The sequence below is a fragment of the Crotalus tigris genome, unplaced genomic scaffold (assembly GCF_016545835.1).
Source record: "Crotalus tigris isolate CLP2741 ecotype Arizona unplaced genomic scaffold, ASM1654583v1 scf7180000023720.1715460, whole genome shotgun sequence".
Classification (NCBI taxonomy): Eukaryota; Metazoa; Chordata; class Lepidosauria; order Squamata; family Viperidae; genus Crotalus; species Crotalus tigris.
Window position 1 is genome coordinate 965,182 of NW_024100139.1, and position 16,589 is coordinate 981,770.

The 16,589-nt window shown below is 50.8% G+C and overlaps 1 protein-coding gene across 1 annotated transcript in view; it reads left to right on the plus strand.

The window, feature by feature from the left end:
- Positions 1-16,589, plus strand: part of SLC5A1 (solute carrier family 5 member 1) — a 28,209-nt gene that overhangs the window by 6,045 nt on the left and 5,575 nt on the right. The window contains exons 2-14 of the mRNA XM_039321080.1: positions 394-465; positions 2,521-2,625; positions 2,925-2,984; positions 5,525-5,629; positions 7,259-7,364; positions 7,602-7,682; positions 9,399-9,619; positions 10,664-10,799; positions 10,892-10,999; positions 11,418-11,568; positions 12,620-12,788; positions 14,884-15,099; positions 15,610-15,712. Coding sequence (XP_039177014.1) covers positions 394-465; positions 2,521-2,625; positions 2,925-2,984; positions 5,525-5,629; positions 7,259-7,364; positions 7,602-7,682; positions 9,399-9,619; positions 10,664-10,799; positions 10,892-10,999; positions 11,418-11,568; positions 12,620-12,788; positions 14,884-15,099; positions 15,610-15,712 — 1,633 coding nt within the window. The remainder of the gene's footprint in view (positions 1-393; positions 466-2,520; positions 2,626-2,924; positions 2,985-5,524; positions 5,630-7,258; positions 7,365-7,601; positions 7,683-9,398; positions 9,620-10,663; positions 10,800-10,891; positions 11,000-11,417; positions 11,569-12,619; positions 12,789-14,883; positions 15,100-15,609; positions 15,713-16,589) is intronic.

Consider the following 16,589-nt stretch of genomic DNA (forward strand, 5'->3'; position numbering starts at 1 on the left):
AGCCGGCTTTGTGCCCAAGGTGAGGTGAGTCTCACCCCTCCTGGCCCAGCACCAAACTGGTCCTCAGACTGATTTTGTGTTGCCTTCTTCCTCAACCAAAATCAGAATGTGTGTGTGTGTGTGTGTGTGTGTGTGTGTGTGTGTGTGTGCAAGAGGGAGACAAAGGGAGGGAGAGAAGCTCAGCTCTACTCCCTCTGTGGACTGTCCCTCCCCTACAGCTGTGGGATTCCCTGGTGCTCCCCACCCAGAAGCTGCCCAAGGCCAACCCTGCCTGGCTGGTGGAGATCAGCTCCAACTGGGGAGGTGCTGCACTGGAGTGAAACTATGTCCCCACCCCCAGCCTGTTGAAGGCAGTTCCTCCATGGCCCATTTCTCCCCTTTCCTTGCCTTCAGGCCATGTACTCGACCAACCGTGGAACCGTCGGAGGATTCTTCTTGGCTGGCCGGAGCATGGTGTGGTGGCCGGTGAGTTTCCCCAAGGAAGCCCTTTCTTCCCACCGGTGTCCCTCTCTGGAAAGGCGGCATCTTTGCTCTGCACCTCCTACAGGGGATGGGGGGGGCGGGAAACAGATGTTCTGGCTTTGTAGCCAGAGGGGCTTCTGCACTGCAAGCAGGAAGCCTCCGAGGAGCCCAGCAGCCTTTTGTCCACCCTGTTCTCCTGACGGTATTTATTTATTTATTTATTTATTTATTTATGAGACTTATATACCGCTTTAAGTGCAAGCACTCTCTAAGCGGTGTACACCAGTAAGCAATGTATATATATATTTACATTGCCCCCAACAATCTGGGTCCTCATTTTACCTACCCCGGAAGGATGGAAGGCTGAGTCAACCTTGAGCCGGTGAGATTTGAACCGCTGACCTGCTGAACACAGTCAGCTAAAGTGGCCTGCAGTACTGCACTCTAACTGCTGCGCCACCTCGGCTCATTCATGGTCCTCAGCTGTTCCCAGTTGACTTGTTCAGTTTTCCTCTCCTTCAGACTCAACGTTTCCTCTGGATGCTCCCAACTGTCCTCCCATTGTTGGGTGAGGGGTGGGATCTGTCCACTCCTACTGGCTGCTTTGGGCTGTGATGGGAGCCCCCTTTGTTGGGCATTGCTATCCATGGGTATTTTGCTTGGGCCTCAGGCAGATTGGACCCCTGGCTTCCACGATGCTTCCTTTAGCACCTGTTGAGTCTTATGGCTTCTGTGCTCTTTCAGAAGACCATTAAGTCTCCACAGAAGGCCAACATAAGCCAGGACAGGCTTTGGACTAGCCAATATTGGATGTATTGCAGGTCCTCTGCTGCTTTTGCCAACCTAAGTTTGGTTTCCAATCACCAGTTCAGCCTTGAAGGATGAGTCTCTGCATCTCCTTGGCCTGGAGCAGGGGGGCCCTTGGAGACCGACAGCAAAGGCACAGCTCAGCTGCTTCCGGCTCCTTCTTAGCCCAGAAGCTTCTGTAAGGCTGGTATTTTGTTCTGTGGCTCACTCTCTGGCCACACGAAAGAGGCCTCCAAGCCAGGGAACTCCACAAGGCCCTGCCAGAGCCTCTTGCAGGCAGCTCAGACAGGCCTGCAGCTGTGCTGCATCGATAAGTGAATATCCTCTTCCCTGGAACAGCCCCTCCAGCACTGGAAGACAGTTGCCTTGTCCCCCCCCCCATCCTTCTCTTTCTTAGCTTAGATGTACCCAATTCCTGCCGCCGTTCTTTTTTGCACATTTTAGCCTCCAGCCCCCTAATCATCTTTGTTGCTCTTCTTTGCACTCTTTCTGGAGTCTCAGCATCTTTTTTTTTTTTCTTTTGTATCGTGTTGACCAAAACTGCATGCAGTATTCCAAGTGTGGCCTTACCAAGGCCTTAGAAAGCTGGACTAACTTTTCACGTGATCTTGATTCCGTCCCTCTGCTGATGCAGCCTTTGGACTGAATTGGGGGTTTTGGCAGCTGCAGCGCACGGCTGGCTCATGCTTAGGATGAGTAGCCCGTTTTGAGCCCCTTAGCCGGGTGATGGGACATTCCTCCTAGCCTTTCCTGGCAGCTCCGTGAGGCTTACAAATAGCCCTTGACTTACAAGCAAAATTGAGCCCAAAATTTCTGTTGTTGTCAGTTTTGCCCCATTTTATAACTTTCCTTGCCACAATTGTTAAGTGAACCATTACAGTTGTTAAGCTAGTAACGTGGCTGTTGTGGCTTCCCCACTGACTTCCCTCGTCTGAGGGTTGCAAAAGGGGATCACGTGACCCCGGACTCCGCAAACAACATAGGCATGGGTCAATTGCCAGACGTCCGGATTGCGATCATGTGACCCTGAGGATGCTGCGGTGGTTGTAAGTGTGACAAACGGTCGTAAGTCACATTTCTCAGTGCTGTTGCTTCTTCGAACAGTCACTAAACGAATGTTTTAAGTTGAGGACTGTCTGTGCTTCTGGCTGAAGCTTTGTGGGCTGGAAGGCGGTGGGAGCCCCTAAAATGCTCCATCCTTCGTGGCCTCTCTGCGCCCCTGACCCACGGCTCTCTCCCTTTCCCCTCCAGATCGGGGCCTCCCTGTTTGCCAGTAATATCGGCAGCGGCCACTTTGTGGGGCTGGCAGGGACGGGGGCGGCTGCAGGAATTGCCATTGGAGGCTTTGAGTGGAACGTAAGTACTTTCCTCTTCTGTCGGTCCTGGGTGCGAATCTCAGCTGGAAATCTCCTCCTGAGCCCGTCTCCAGCTGAGCTGCAGAACCCTGGCCCCACTAACTGGCGAGTGGATGCCCTGGAGGAGGGGGGCAGGTTGGCAAAAGACCACTCAAGCCCTTTGGATGTCCCACCTGGAAGAGGCACTTGCTTGCACGTGATGGGGCTGGGCTGGGCTGCTTTGGTGGGTGGGGGGCCCTCCCCTCCTTGCCTGGCCCTGTGGAAGAGACAGAGCCAACGCCTTTTCTCCCCCCCTTCTAGGCCCTGGTGACCGTGGTGGTCCTCGGCTGGGTGTTTGTGCCAATCTACATCAAGGCCGGGGTGAGTAGATGATTCAGTGATTCTGCCCACTGCTTCTGGGGGGGGTCTCCCCAAAAGGATGTGGCTTGTCCTGAGGACTCTGGGCAGCACAAGTTATCGGATCGCCACAGAAACTTTAGACCCAAATTAAAAGAGAGGACAGCCAAGGATAGAGGGAGAAAAATAGAGGCAAGTAAAGGAAAACGGGAACTAAGATATTCATGAGATTTCAGATCTCCCAGACAGTCTATTTAGTCTCATAAACCTCATTAATTAAGACCCCACTTAAGCACTAAAATGCTATTTAATGTACCACTGTTTTAATACATTCAACATATTTTGGAAATGTAAAACATTAAAATATTTAAGATAAAAACTTTTCAATTGACGAGCTACTGGATTAGAATCACAAGTCAGTGCCCCTAATTGGCTTCCCTGCGTTCAGGAATACAGCAGAGCATAGGAAAAAATTCTATCCAGCCACATTCAGTGTTTCTTAAAGGAGCCCCGTAATCAGCCCGCTTTAAGCAGAGTTTTGCTACTTGCCAGGTGACGTTGGATCCTTATGTTCAAGTAAATATTTTACATAAATACCATCTGGGGCAGGGAGGGTTTTTTCTTCAAAGGAGCAAGAAAGGTTTTGCCAACATCCATGCAGAAGAATGTGGGCAAACCTTTCAGCTGCTCTGCCTGGGGCTGATCCGATCTTAGACCTGGGGTGGGGGGACAGTCAAGCGAGCATGGGAGAAACTCTGCAAACTTGGCTGTGTGTGAATAGACACAAGACACCGGCAACTCCTTGCCACAACTCGCATTGATTTTGTGCCTGCCCAAATCAGCCACTCTCCATCGCAAGTCCTCTCCTGGGCAGCTGTGTCTCTGTTCCAGCAACAGCTTTTCTATTCCAGACTAACTTTCCAGGTGTATGGAATGCCTGCATCTATGGGGCCAAGCCTGGTGTCAGGAAATTCAGCCTTTGCTAGATGTGACATCTCTTCAGCAAAGCACTAGTCCAGGAATGTCCAATCTTGACAACTTTAAGACTTCTGGATGTCAACTCCCAGGATAAGAAGGAGGGAATTGCCCCCTCCAATCCTGATGCTCCCTCAAGGGCTCTAGAGGCACCCCCTGGCCCTTCCCCACCCTCTGAGGGTGGAGGGACATCATGTGCCTGGGCTACAGGGAGCTCCATGGAGGTCCCCATTATGAGGTTCTTCCATGAGCCTGGAGAAGACTCAGCTCCTAAACTCACCAGCATCTTCCTGAAGATATACAGCTTTGCTACCTGGGAATTCTGGGAGTTGAAGTCCACAAGTCTTAAAGTTGCCAAGACTGGACACCCCTGCTCTACTCACCATTAGGCAGACCTGCATCCAGCTGGAACGCTGCACTCCATACACAACACACCCCTGGGTAGATCTTGGACTGATGGACTCAAGGAACAATCCCTGGCCTCCTGGCCACCGTTCAGCTCTCAGAAGGGCCACAAGAACCTTGGCAGCATTTTTGAACCCCTCTTATATACAAGAATGCCCAAATAGCTCTACCAGCTTTTCTGGACTTGGTGAAAAGTGAGATTTCGGATTCTCAGTTGGCCAAAAAATGTTGGTAAAGCCAATCACCTGGCCACACTTCCACCCACCCGACTGACATCTAGTTCAAACTTTGCTTCAAGACCACCCTAATCTTTGCTTGGCTGTCATTCAATTATAAGTGATCAAAAAGGAGGACAGGAGACTTGGGCCCATTGGAGTCATAATAGAATATTGTGTTATTTGATTTGCACGGGGAAACAAGCTGTCTGCCTGCAGCGTTCAGGATGGTGTTCAGACAATAGCAATGGAATGTCCATAAAAACTGAATAATAAAGAAGTAACAGTGCCGCCTGGTTTCACTCCTCCCCTGCCTGGGCCAGGCCCACGTAGGTCCCAGGGCCCGGGAAGAGGTTTAGCAAGAAGGTCTTTCAGTTCAGAGGCTTCTTTACAGAAAGAGCATTTCTGGCCCTGTTGCCCTTCCAGGTGATTATTTACCTGCAAGGATGCTGTTGACACGGGCCAGGTTTCTCAGCAGGCTGGCCCCAGATCCTGTCTTTTTGTAACTTAAACACATTCAGCAGAATTGCTCCTTTGGCCCTTCTCCCCCCCCCCCGTTCTCAAGAGAAGAAGCAAAGCGAAGGTGGTGGTGCTTCGTTCTACACGGATGTCAGCTGAGAAGGAGAAAGGAGGGCCAAAGGGAGAGGGAGGAAGGTGCCAACCACCCTTTTCCTGGTTAGTCACTGAACAGCCTTTTTTTGCAGAGTTGGGTTTCTAAACCCTGGAAAATTTAAGATGTGTGGATTTTAAGATGTGTGGACTTCGACTCTCAGAATTCCAGCAATGCTTCTGGGAGTTGAAGTCCACACATCTTAAAGTTCCCAAGGTTGAAAAGTCCTGTCCTAGAGGTTGCTTTTGCATGGTGGGCCAAAATTTGCACCCCTCTTTTTTCAATCCACGCTTCTGCAATTCTTAGGATGCTCCCCACCAGATGTCCCCCCCCCAACAGCACCTTTTCCTCCCTCACAGGTGGTCACCATGCCAGAGTACCTGAAGAAGCGCTTCGGAGGGAAACGGATTCAGATCTACCTGTCAGTCCTTTCTCTGCTCCTGTACATCTTCACGAAGATCTCGGTGAGTTTAGGAGCTGAATCCTCTCCAGGATCATGGTGGGGACCTTCATGGCACTTCCTGCAGCTCGGGGGGTAGGGAAGGGCCAAGGGATGCCTCTAGGGCTTTTGAGGGAGTGTCAAGAGTGGAGGGGCAGGTAAAGGAGGGTCTTGAGACCCTTCCAGGTAGCCGTGCAATGGGCCCAGTGACTTGGGGGATCTTCCCATCACGAGGACTGGATATTCTCACCTCACATCTGGGCTGGATGGATCACAGTCCTAGACACCTGTGCCCCCCATCTTCCCATGGACCTCTGAGGGGCACAGCCCAGAAGGAAGTCTTCTCCCTCAGCTCCCAAAGAAATGGCTGCCTGAATTCGTTTCCAAAGCAGATGGCTTCCTACAAGCCCTTCTTTTCAAGAGTGAGGGCTGTAAGAAGCCTTGTGGGGGGGGGGCTAGTGAGTCCAAGGGAGGGGGTCTCTCTCTTTCTCTCTCTCTCTCTAAGGCCAGGGCACTGTGCCCCATGATGCTACTCTTTGCCGGGTGAACAAAGGGCAGGAGTTAATTGTGCCCATTAACCCAAGGTCCCTGCCTTCTCTCGCTAGCTGGCAATAAATGATCTCTATCAGGGTTATTGATTAAACTCTAATGGGATGGGAAGGGCACCCCCCCCCCAGGAGGCAGGGGACACGATGGGGGTGGAAGAGATGCCTTGAAGGGCGAAGAGAGCAGTGCTGGGGCCCTTTGGCTGCAGGCAGACCCTCCATCTCATGCCAGGAAGGCAGTGCCAAAGCAATGGAAAGAATGCCACGCTCTGTTAGAGTGCAGACTCTGTTAGAGCCCCACCATCTTTTTTGCAAACTAGCACAGCCAGTTCTGAGGGGGAGACCCCGTCCCCCCCAGGAGACCTGGGCCAGCCCTACTACAGCAGGTTGCATGAGGCCATGCAGGAGGTGCAGATGCTGGGAGAGTGTGGGGACGCTGCAGTTCCCGTAAGCAGCGCCTTCAAGAAGCCGCACCTTTTACTCCACACCTGCAATTACCTCTTCAGCACTGGATGAGTCAGATGGAAGGGCGGAGGAAGGCAGGGCTGAGACCAGCCTCCTAGTGGGGCCCTGTTCATGGATGCTCGGGTGCAGAGCCCCCACCCCCCTTTGTTGCATGTAAAAGGGAGGAGTCCATTTCAGGAGCAGGCTGCCCTCAGGAGGCCCATGACCCCAGGCTCCAGTGAACTTCCAGAGTCTGGAGGACCCGCTCTCCCTGCACCCCCATTTAATTCTGACTATTTAAATCAGAAAGACCATAGTGGTGGCTCCTCCCTGAGCAAGGGCTGGACTAGATGGTCTCTAAGGTTATTGCCAGCCATTATCCCCTCTGCTTCCAGGGAGCAGAGACTGGTGGCAGTGGAGATGGCTGATCCAGGACCAGCAGCCGCACCTCCTCCTGCCCCACTCTTCCTTTACTGGTCCTCTGGGGCACCCCTGTAACGAGACCCACACAAAAGGAAGCCCTCACCACGTCTTTGTGCAGCACAGGCCTTCCGGGTCGGGAGGATGGCGAGGCTCCTTGAGGCGCTGCTGCCGCTCTGCGGGGGGTTCTGGCAAACCTCCCCGGTGCTCTGGCTTAATGGGCCAATTCTTCCTTCCCACCACAGGCAGATATATTTTCTGGAGCCATATTTATCCAAATTGCTATGGGACTGAACATTTATGTGGCCATTATCATACTGCTGACCATCACTGCCCTGTACACCATCACAGGTGAGTCCCATTTGCAGGTGAGCCCCCCAGCCTTGATGTCAGCTGCGGAAGCAGGCTCAGCCCCCAAACTTTCGGGCCCCCTGGTGTCTGGGAAGCCCCCCCGTCTCCCCCCTGCCCATTTCCCTGCATGAGGGGTGTCCCAATGGAGAAGCCCGAGGGCTTTCTTTGGGGAGGGGGGCTTGGCCCTGGGCCTCCTCTCTCCCTTTATCCTTCTGCTTCCCTTGCTCTGTCTGGCAGGGGGACTTGCCGCCGTGATCTACACAGACACGCTGCAGACCTGCATCATGTTGGTGGGATCCATCATCCTGACCGTCTTTGGTAAGCCCGAGTTCAAAACCAGCCCTGAAAGTGCCTTGCCCCCATGGTTGGAATTAAGGGGAGACCTCCAAAAGACCCTGAAGGATTTTAGCTGGGTGCCCGGGAGTTGCTTTCAAGAAGACCGAATGGAGCCCAGATCCGCCTAGACATGAGGCGCTTGAATCACAGAGTTGGAAAAGACCTCAGTGTTCCTCTAGTCCAACCCCTTGTTCTGTGCAGGATCTGCTAAAGCATTTGAGACAGATGGTGGTGCCCCCTTGGTCTGAAGACCCTCAACGCTCTCCTTCTCGAAGCTGGTTAATAACTCCTCCCTGTAGGATATTTTTCCTCATATCTGACTGTTGTTCTAGCTTCTTGGTTATGGGTGCCAGAGAACATGCCCACCCCCTCACTGAGGAAGGGTCTAGGAATCTAGGCAGCTCTAAATATGGTGGGCTGGCTCTGATCTAGCTTAGTTTTCAACATACACACGAGAAATCATCCCACAGCACTGGGTGTATGATCAGCAGTGTGGGTTCGTGTTCACTGTATGTAGCTTTCTGTCTGTCCTGTGTTCTGTCCATGATAACTGTGGCTGAGCCCTTGTCTGTTGGGAGGATGTGATGGTTTGGACCTTCTTTGGGTCTTTGAGCTGGTTCTGCGTCTGCGTTCTTCTGGTCTGTGTGCCATTGTTGGCCTTATGGCAGGTGGTTTTAAACCCCGCTTCCAAGGCTGCAGAGAACTCTAACTGACTTGCATCATCCATGTTTGTTCTGAAGGATGTGGTGTTCTGTGATGGTCGGTGGGCAACGGGACATGTTGACAACGCAGTTAGGTTCAGGTGCCTCTTTGCTTATGGGGTTCAGCTAGAGAAGTTGAATTGGGAATTTTGTTCTGCTTTTTTCAACTTGTCTTAGTGATGGGGGTTGCCAGAATATTTGTGTGTTCTGTCTTCTTCCAGCTAAAGTTATCTATGGTGTGTTGGTATTTATTTAGTCTAGCACAGGGTTAGGCAACCTTGGCTCTTTTATGACTCATGGACTTCAACTCCCAGAATTCCTGAGTCAGCTATGCTGACTCAGGAATTCTAGGAGTTGAAGTCCATGAGTCATAAAAGAGCCAAGGTTGCCTATCCCTGGTCTAGCATCTCTGATCATTAGCAGCATCACTCTTTGGCTGCTTTGTTGAATTAATGAAATCTTGATTTTTAACATTTATTTTTGCAGCAGTTGTAAAACTGACATCTATTTTTTTTCTTCTTTATTTCCCCTTTGCTTTTCCTTTGTTTTTGTAAATCTAATAAGTAAACAATGCAGACTGATTTTAAAAAATGATGGTGGTTAACGTGCTGTGTGAACCCAGCTTGTGGGGATCAGTGTTTGGCTCTATACATTGTGTGAACTGAGAAAATGGTTCACTTAATCTCAGAGTAAGCATGTTGCACGAACACCACCACCTACATTCAACTGAACATGCAAACCCAGTTTTCTCCTGCAGCAGCGTAAGGATCGGAGGCGTTCTTTTTAAAGCAGAACTGAATCTCCCAAAGTACCAGACTCAGCTGTGGCCAGAACTGGCCAGGTTCCAAGATGGATCTTCTAGGAAATGGCCCAAGTCTGCCTTTACAACAGTCATCTGAGCTAATGTGTGTCCAACCACGTGGGTTTACGGGAGAGGAGAACTCTTTGGCTTTGTCATAGACTTGCTTGTTCTGACGGATCGTATGATTTTCTTCAGCGTTTAAGGAAGTCGGAGGATATGAGGGCTTGCTGGAGTCGTACATGAAAGCCATCCCATCCAACATCTCCTACGATAATGTGACCATCCCCGAAAAGTGCTACACTCCCCGTCCAGATGCCTTCCACATTTTCCGGGACCCTGTGGACGGCGACCTCCCTTGGCCTGGACTCATCTTCGGCTTGAGCATTCTGGCATTGTGGTATTGGTGCACTGACCAGGTAGGGTCATGACGCTCTCGGTATTTTGGATGTTCCCTGCCCACAGGTCTTCTCTGTGGGATCGCCCTGATCCTACGCTTGGACACCTAAAGAGACAAACTTTGGCTTTAGGAAACAAGACATTAAGAACTGGACTCGTGGGCCCAGATCACTGCTTTAGCTACCCTTTTCAAGGTGGGCTTCTAAAGCCGAGGGTGGCCTTGGGCTGGGCAGAGGCAGGCTGATTATCATTTTGGTCTTTGGATGGCAGCTGGGAGGACATCACCAGTCCCAATTCTTATTCTCTGGCCGGCATTTAAATTAATTGATTAAATAAATAAATATTCCAGACATTCAGAGAATCTGCTCCCAAACTACGGTTGATTGCATGTTGTGGAGTAAGTTAACTGAATGGTGACTTATGGAATGAAGCTAATTTTCAGGATACACTGAACTGTAAATGAATCGGTATAATCAGAAGTTGAAACGCTGCTTGATTCCTTTGTGGCTCAGTGTGTCATGTGAATCTAGCCTGAGTGTCTTACGTAAAAAGCTGCGCCAATTGCGGGCTCTGCCATGGTGCTGGTAAAGTGGGCCTGTAGAACCCAAAGATCTTCCCCATTGTATATAGCATGTTTAAATGCATGTTATGAATGTGCACACTTTTGAGAGCAAGCAACTAAATTTCATTTTTAATGTGTGCCAATGTGCCCACAGTAAGAAATGACAATAAAGGTTATCTATCTCTCTAAAAGCAAAGCGACCTTGCCACAAGAATAAGGGAAGCCCCACTGCGCCAAGCGATGTCTGAATCTGGGATGCCCTGGTCAAGAACAACCTTTCCTCCAGGGTCAACCCTTGTGGAAAAATCATGGCACAGAGCAGAGGTCATTTCCAAGGCCTGTTCCTAAGGATGGCCTTGTCCCAATGACCGGACCGCCATTTGTATGGAATGACGTAGTTGGACCTCCTGCTTGAGCAGAGGGTTAACCTCCAAGGTCTCTTCCAATGCTATTATTCCATGTTCTATCTCTGTGCTTGTTCATTTGTCCCTCTCTTGGGCAGGTCATTGTCCAGCGATGCCTCTCAGGGAAAAACATGTCCCATGTCAAGGCGGGCTGCATCATGTGCGGCTACTTGAAGTTGCTGCCCATGTTTCTGATGGTGATGCCAGGCATGATCAGCCGCATTCTGTACAAAGGTGAGGGCTGCTCCCCTCAGGAGGCCGAGGGCAGACCAGCACCAGCCTGCTCAGCTTGCTCACGAGGGCCGTGGTTTCCCTTCTTCCCACAGACAGAGTGGCGTGTGTCGTTCCCTCGGTGTGCATGGACACCTGTGGGACAGAGGTTGGCTGTTCAAACATCGCCTACCCAACAATGGTGGTGGAGCTCATGCCGGACGGTGAGAGGAGGCTGGGGGGGGGGTTGGGGTTATCTATGCCTTGGACTGCAATGCTGGCTGAGGTCCATGCCCAGGATTGTGTGTCTCAAAGGGTTCTGACAGGCTGCCTTCTGCCCATAGTTTGCATAAAATGGCGGCCCGTGCAGGAATCCCAGGTCGATCCTAAAGCGATTATGATGCCTAGTGGCTTTTTTAGGTCACTTTGGTGCATGGAGGAGGTGCTTCTTCTGGCATGATGAGTGCATCCCTGGATCACACAGCCTTTTCCCAGCTGTGCTCCTGGCATTGGATTGCTAGGCCAGACGGTTGAGTTCTCTCCCGTGTGGCTACGCAGTAGCCATCTTTTGCTGCAACCCGCAACAGGCGCTGCTCACACCAAACCTTTGCCTGTTCACACCTCCCCTGCTTTATTTTTCAGGGCTACGAGGCCTGATGCTCTCTGTGATGCTGGCCTCGCTGATGAGTTCCCTCACTTCCATCTTTAATAGTGCCAGCACCCTCTTCACCATGGACATCTACACCAAAATACGCTCCACGGCCAAGGAGAAGGAGCTCATGATTGTCGGCAGGTAAAAGTGCTTGGCGGCAGCGGCAGCAGCGAAGGTTCGGCAAAGGGGGGATTGCAAGAAAGGTCAGCTGGAGCCCAAGATCAGGGCGGCTGAACACCTTAGGGACCCTTTTGGCATTCGGGAAAGCTGTGGTGGTCACCTTCCCAAAATGGCTGCAGTGCAGGGAAGACTGCTTCCCTCTTCCTTTTGTGGCTGAAGGAAGCTTCCGGGCTTTGGAAGTGAAAACGTTGATCAAAGCAAGTCATCAGCGGGCAAATCATCTGACTATGGAGCCCCTGGTGCCGTGTTGGAGACCTTTGCCTAGCAAGGAATGGCTTTTATCTTTCCTCCTCGCTCTTCACCTGAAAATTGCAGGTTGAGGGCCAGTCCAGCAGTTGTTCTGCACAGCCTCCTATCTAAAGTCCACAAGAACTGAGATGGTCGCTCTTGGGCCAGGGAGCTCCCTGGCATGGGCAGCTCTGCAGCGCCCCCTGAAGGGCACCTGGCTTAATTGAGGGCGCACCTTGCAGACTTGATAAGAAGGATGGTCGACTTTCCTGTCTCCTCTTCGCGAAGGAGCTGCTTGACAGGAGGGACAACCCACCAAGTGACTCGGTTGATCTGGCTGTTTATTGAAATTTAGGCTTATCTGCCCCTTTAAACAAGTGAAGGGGGTCTGCAGGAGTGGTCAAAAAAGTCAAACTGCCCCCCCCTCCATTTTCTCTGTGCGATGCGGATACAAAACGGGCAGGGCTTCATTTGTGCGGCCACAACCACACTCCCTCTGCTCTTCTTGCAATTAACTAAAAACAAAAAACAACGAAAAGGAACACACAATATTCATAGAAGACAAAAGCTGGAACAAGAAACAAAAATATACAGACACGCTCAGCGTCTCCTTGCAGTCAGGCATCTATGAATAAATGTAAATAGAGTAGCCGCCCCTGAAACAAATGTGGATGAGCTCAGATCCATCTGCCAAGGTAGCTCTTGGGCAGCTTTGTGGCTCAGTGGCTGGGCTGGCACAGGACAGCGTCACCCAATGCCTCTCTCTGCCGCCTTCTCCTCCCAGGCTTTTCATCCTGGGCCTGATTGGCATCAGCATCGCCTGGGTGCCCGTGATCCAGTCTGCGCAAGGTGGGCAGCTCTTTGACTACATCCAATCCATCACTAGCTTCCTGGGACCGCCCATTGCCGCCGTCTTCTTCCTGGCCATCTTCTGCAAGAGAGTCAACGAGCAGGTGAGCAGCTGGCCCTTGGTTGGGGGGGGGCAACCCCTTGCCAAGCCCTGCCAAGTGGAGCCCCTTTCTTTCTCTGCCTCTCCAGCTGGGAGGGAGCCAAAGGGAAGCTGGAGGTCCCCTGTCGGCTTCAGGGCTGGAGGGTCTTTTAGCTCATGGAAGTTCTGCAGGCCAATCCCCTCACAAAAGGAGAGGTGTTTGTGCCCAGGACATGGAAAGGCAGCTGCACGGCGTGGTTTCCGTGGCACAAGAGGAGGAACAAGTGGGAAGAGCCTGGGAAAGAGATGAATCTCACAGGCTGCAGTCTTTCTGTTGGGTGATGCAGGTGTTTGTCTTAATTTTGATTTGCTTACCTGTCACGAGACTTTGATTAACGCATGTGTTGGTCAATGTAATTATTTTGGTTGCAGCCAGATTTATTAGACTGAAGAGATCAATTGGCCAGATCCATTTCTTAATCGAGGCTCCTGAGCAATCGGTCCCTGGGAGGCTCCTAGCCCCGGTGCTAAGCCAGACGCCCTGCCAAGCAGGATGGTGTTTCTCCTCTTTTGGGCTGCCGGCGTCTTCCTGGTGCTGCTTTCAAATAGCAAAATTGCTGCCCAGATCCTGGTTTTCCAAAGGATTTCCAGAGTTCCCTGAGAGGGGCTGATCTGATGCCACCTCATCTGCGATTTCCATCCTTCCCTCCCCCTGGGCCAGCCTCCCTCTTTACCCTCTGAGGAACACGTCCTTCTGCCTCCCGCTGAGGCTCTCCTGGGGCCATGGGGGGTCAGTGCAAAGAGCCCCCTGAAATTGACCAGGTGCCCAGGTAGCCTCTCTGCCTCTGATCCCCTCAGTCGGTTCTGGTGTCTCGTTGTTGCAGCTCTTCTGAGGACATCCTGGAAATCTCTTCGGATCTCACCCACTCCCCCCATTTCTGCTCTCTCTTTTTATGTCTTCCTCAGCCTCGTCAAGCACTCTCTTTTTTTTAATCAAAGAAGCTGAGTTGCTGAGAATCGCCTCAAGGGATCATTCATTATGCACTTAACTACTCAGCCCAGACCCAAACTAAAGACCCAGGTGGAAGCAAACTAAACCCGAATGCGGCTTTTAGGATGTAGCTAGCTGCCGAGAGTCACCTTTGTTGAGATGGGCATGCATAAGTTAAACAAACAAACAAACAAATAAATCAGGGCTACTAGCATAGCCTCCAGACTAAAAGGCCCCTGAGATGCCAACTCCATGCCGCCAAGGGATTTTCTAAAGCAACCTCCTGCGTCTCAGGAAAGCCGCCGTTTAGGGCTTTGCTTGAGTTTTCAGTGATCTGATTACAAGGACAGGCAATTGACTGTGGGGATGCTGCCACGGTCGTAAGTGTGAAAAATGGCCATAGGTCACTTTTTCCAGTGCTGTTGTAATTTTGAACGGTCACTACAAATGAACTGTTGAAAGTCGAGGACTGCCTATATAATCCTTGTGGTGGTTTCTTCTGAGACGAGAGAGTCAAGTGAGGAAACGTAAGCTATAAACTGGTGGGATCAAGAGATCCAGCCCTCCAAATCCCCCCCCTCTCCCGCCCTCCCTCCCACATTCTTTTAGCTTATAGTTATAATTAAAGCTATCAACTTAATAATCAACATTAATCAATTAACATGTCCTGAATTCAGTTCACGGAAGGAAACCTCTTGGAAGTTTGGTATCTGTTGGTGCAATTCCCATTCCTTTCTCAGGCTCCGCAGCCTTGAAGACTGGAACAGGGCGGTTCTCACACCTCTGGCTTCTGTCCAACCTGTCAGCCCCTCCACCCCACCCACCCCCCCCGTCATCTCTACCCTCTACGTGCCTATTTCCTCTTCCCCCCCCCTCCAACAAACGATGGCAGGATGCCAGCGAGGCACCAAGCTGAAGATGGCAGATCTGACACTCTCCTGCTCAAGTGGGGGGGGGGGTTGGACTAGATGACCTCCAAGGTCCCTTTCAATTGTGTTATTATCTATCTATCTATCTATCTATCTATCTATCTATCTATCTATCCAGTTGTGAGTCCAAAGAAAAACTCAGGACTGCTGGGACGTGAGGGGGAAGGGGTCCTCCTGAGCGCATTTTGCTCTCTTTGCAGGGGGCCTTCTGGGGCCTGATAATAGGACTGGTAATCGGGCTGTGTCGAATGTTTGCAGAATTCGCCTATGGAACCGGCAGCTGTGCTGTGCCCAGTGAATGCCCAGCGGTCATCTGTAAAGTTCACTACCTCTATTTTGCTATCATCCTTTTTGCTATCTGCATCACCCTCATTTTGATCATCTCATTCCTGACCAAGCCAATTGACGACGTCCATGTAAGCCGTCTCCCTCCTCTGCCTGATCCTCCCCACCTCAGTTCTCTCTTCCCTGAGATTTTGGCCACACGTGAGGAAATATCTGTGGGTAACAACGTACAGTGGCTCGCCGACTCTCAGTTCCAGAGCCTATCATGAATGCCCAACATGGGTGAGAATGAAAGGAAGAGCCTTCATCTCCACCTCTGGGGCTCTCAGATCTGAGGCAGCCACACCTCCCCTTCAGCAGAAGCGAAAGCCAGCAGGGTGGGCGGAAACCGGCTTGAAGCCATGTTAGATAGGATGCCTCCTGACTTCCATCTTGTTGGGAAGTTCAACACCGCACCAGCAGTTGTATAAAATGTTGTGTTGTTCTGCCGGAGGTATTGGGTACAGAGGGAGTAGGAGTAGTGGAGTTATCAGGGCACTTCTAGCAGTCCCTTTTGAGCCAAGGCGAGGCCTGGTCCTGCCTCCTTCAAGGTCATTTCAGCTGCTCCTGCTTCACTGTTGTTATCTTTGTTTCCTGGGCAGCTTTATCGTCTTTGCTGGACTCTGCGCAACAGTAAAGAACAACGTGTGGATCTGGATGCGGAGGAGATGATGCAGGGAGTAGAGGACTATGAGGAGGAACCAGGTGAGATCACCTTTACCATGAGATTTCGAGTTATTTCAAGTCCAGGACAGACCAGGCTGGACCTCTCCTAACCTATCTGGCCTAGATATCAGAATTTTGGCCAATATGCTCGCAGGCATCCAAGCTCATTCGAGAGCCATCACTTTTCAGGCAATCAAATTTAGGTTGGGATGCCGCCCCCCCCCAAAAAAATGCCAGGAGGAATTTTGGTGGCCCTCAAGAAGACTGAATAGTTCAAATATGCATTTATTAGTTAAGGATTCTGCAGCAGAGGTTCAGAGCATGCCTGAATTGCTATTTTTGCACCTTAAAATCCCCCTGTTAAACTTGAAAAGGAATGTAGTCATTTAAAAAAAATAGAAATGTAGAAAATGTCAGGTCCCAGTTTGTAGTGGAATTCTGACTTTGCAGGGGAGTCGTGGAGAGTTTGAGTGGATGGGATTAAAATGCCTTGTTGCCCCTCAGCCTGTTGTGCATAAAATAGCAGCAGCAAATGAGGAGGGGGCTTCTTTGAGTTCAGGGGAGGAAAAAGGGATAGTATTATATGATTATATGGTAATAATGATACATTTTTAACAGTACAGTTTTGCGTACTGGTTAAAGCACCAGGCTAGAAAGGGGGAGACTCTGAGTTCTAGTTCTGCCTTGAGCACAAAGCCAGTGAGTGACCTTGGGCCAGTCATTTGCTGTCAGCCCTAGGAAGGAGGCAATGGCAAACCACTTGGAATCTTGCCAAGAAAACTGTGTGGACGTGTCCAGGGATTTGCCAAGAATCAAAACTGACTTTAAGGCACAAATTGCACACATAAATAATTTAAAAGACAATAATGTAATATAATAGTTATAATTATATCAATATTGAAATTCTGTAATTGGA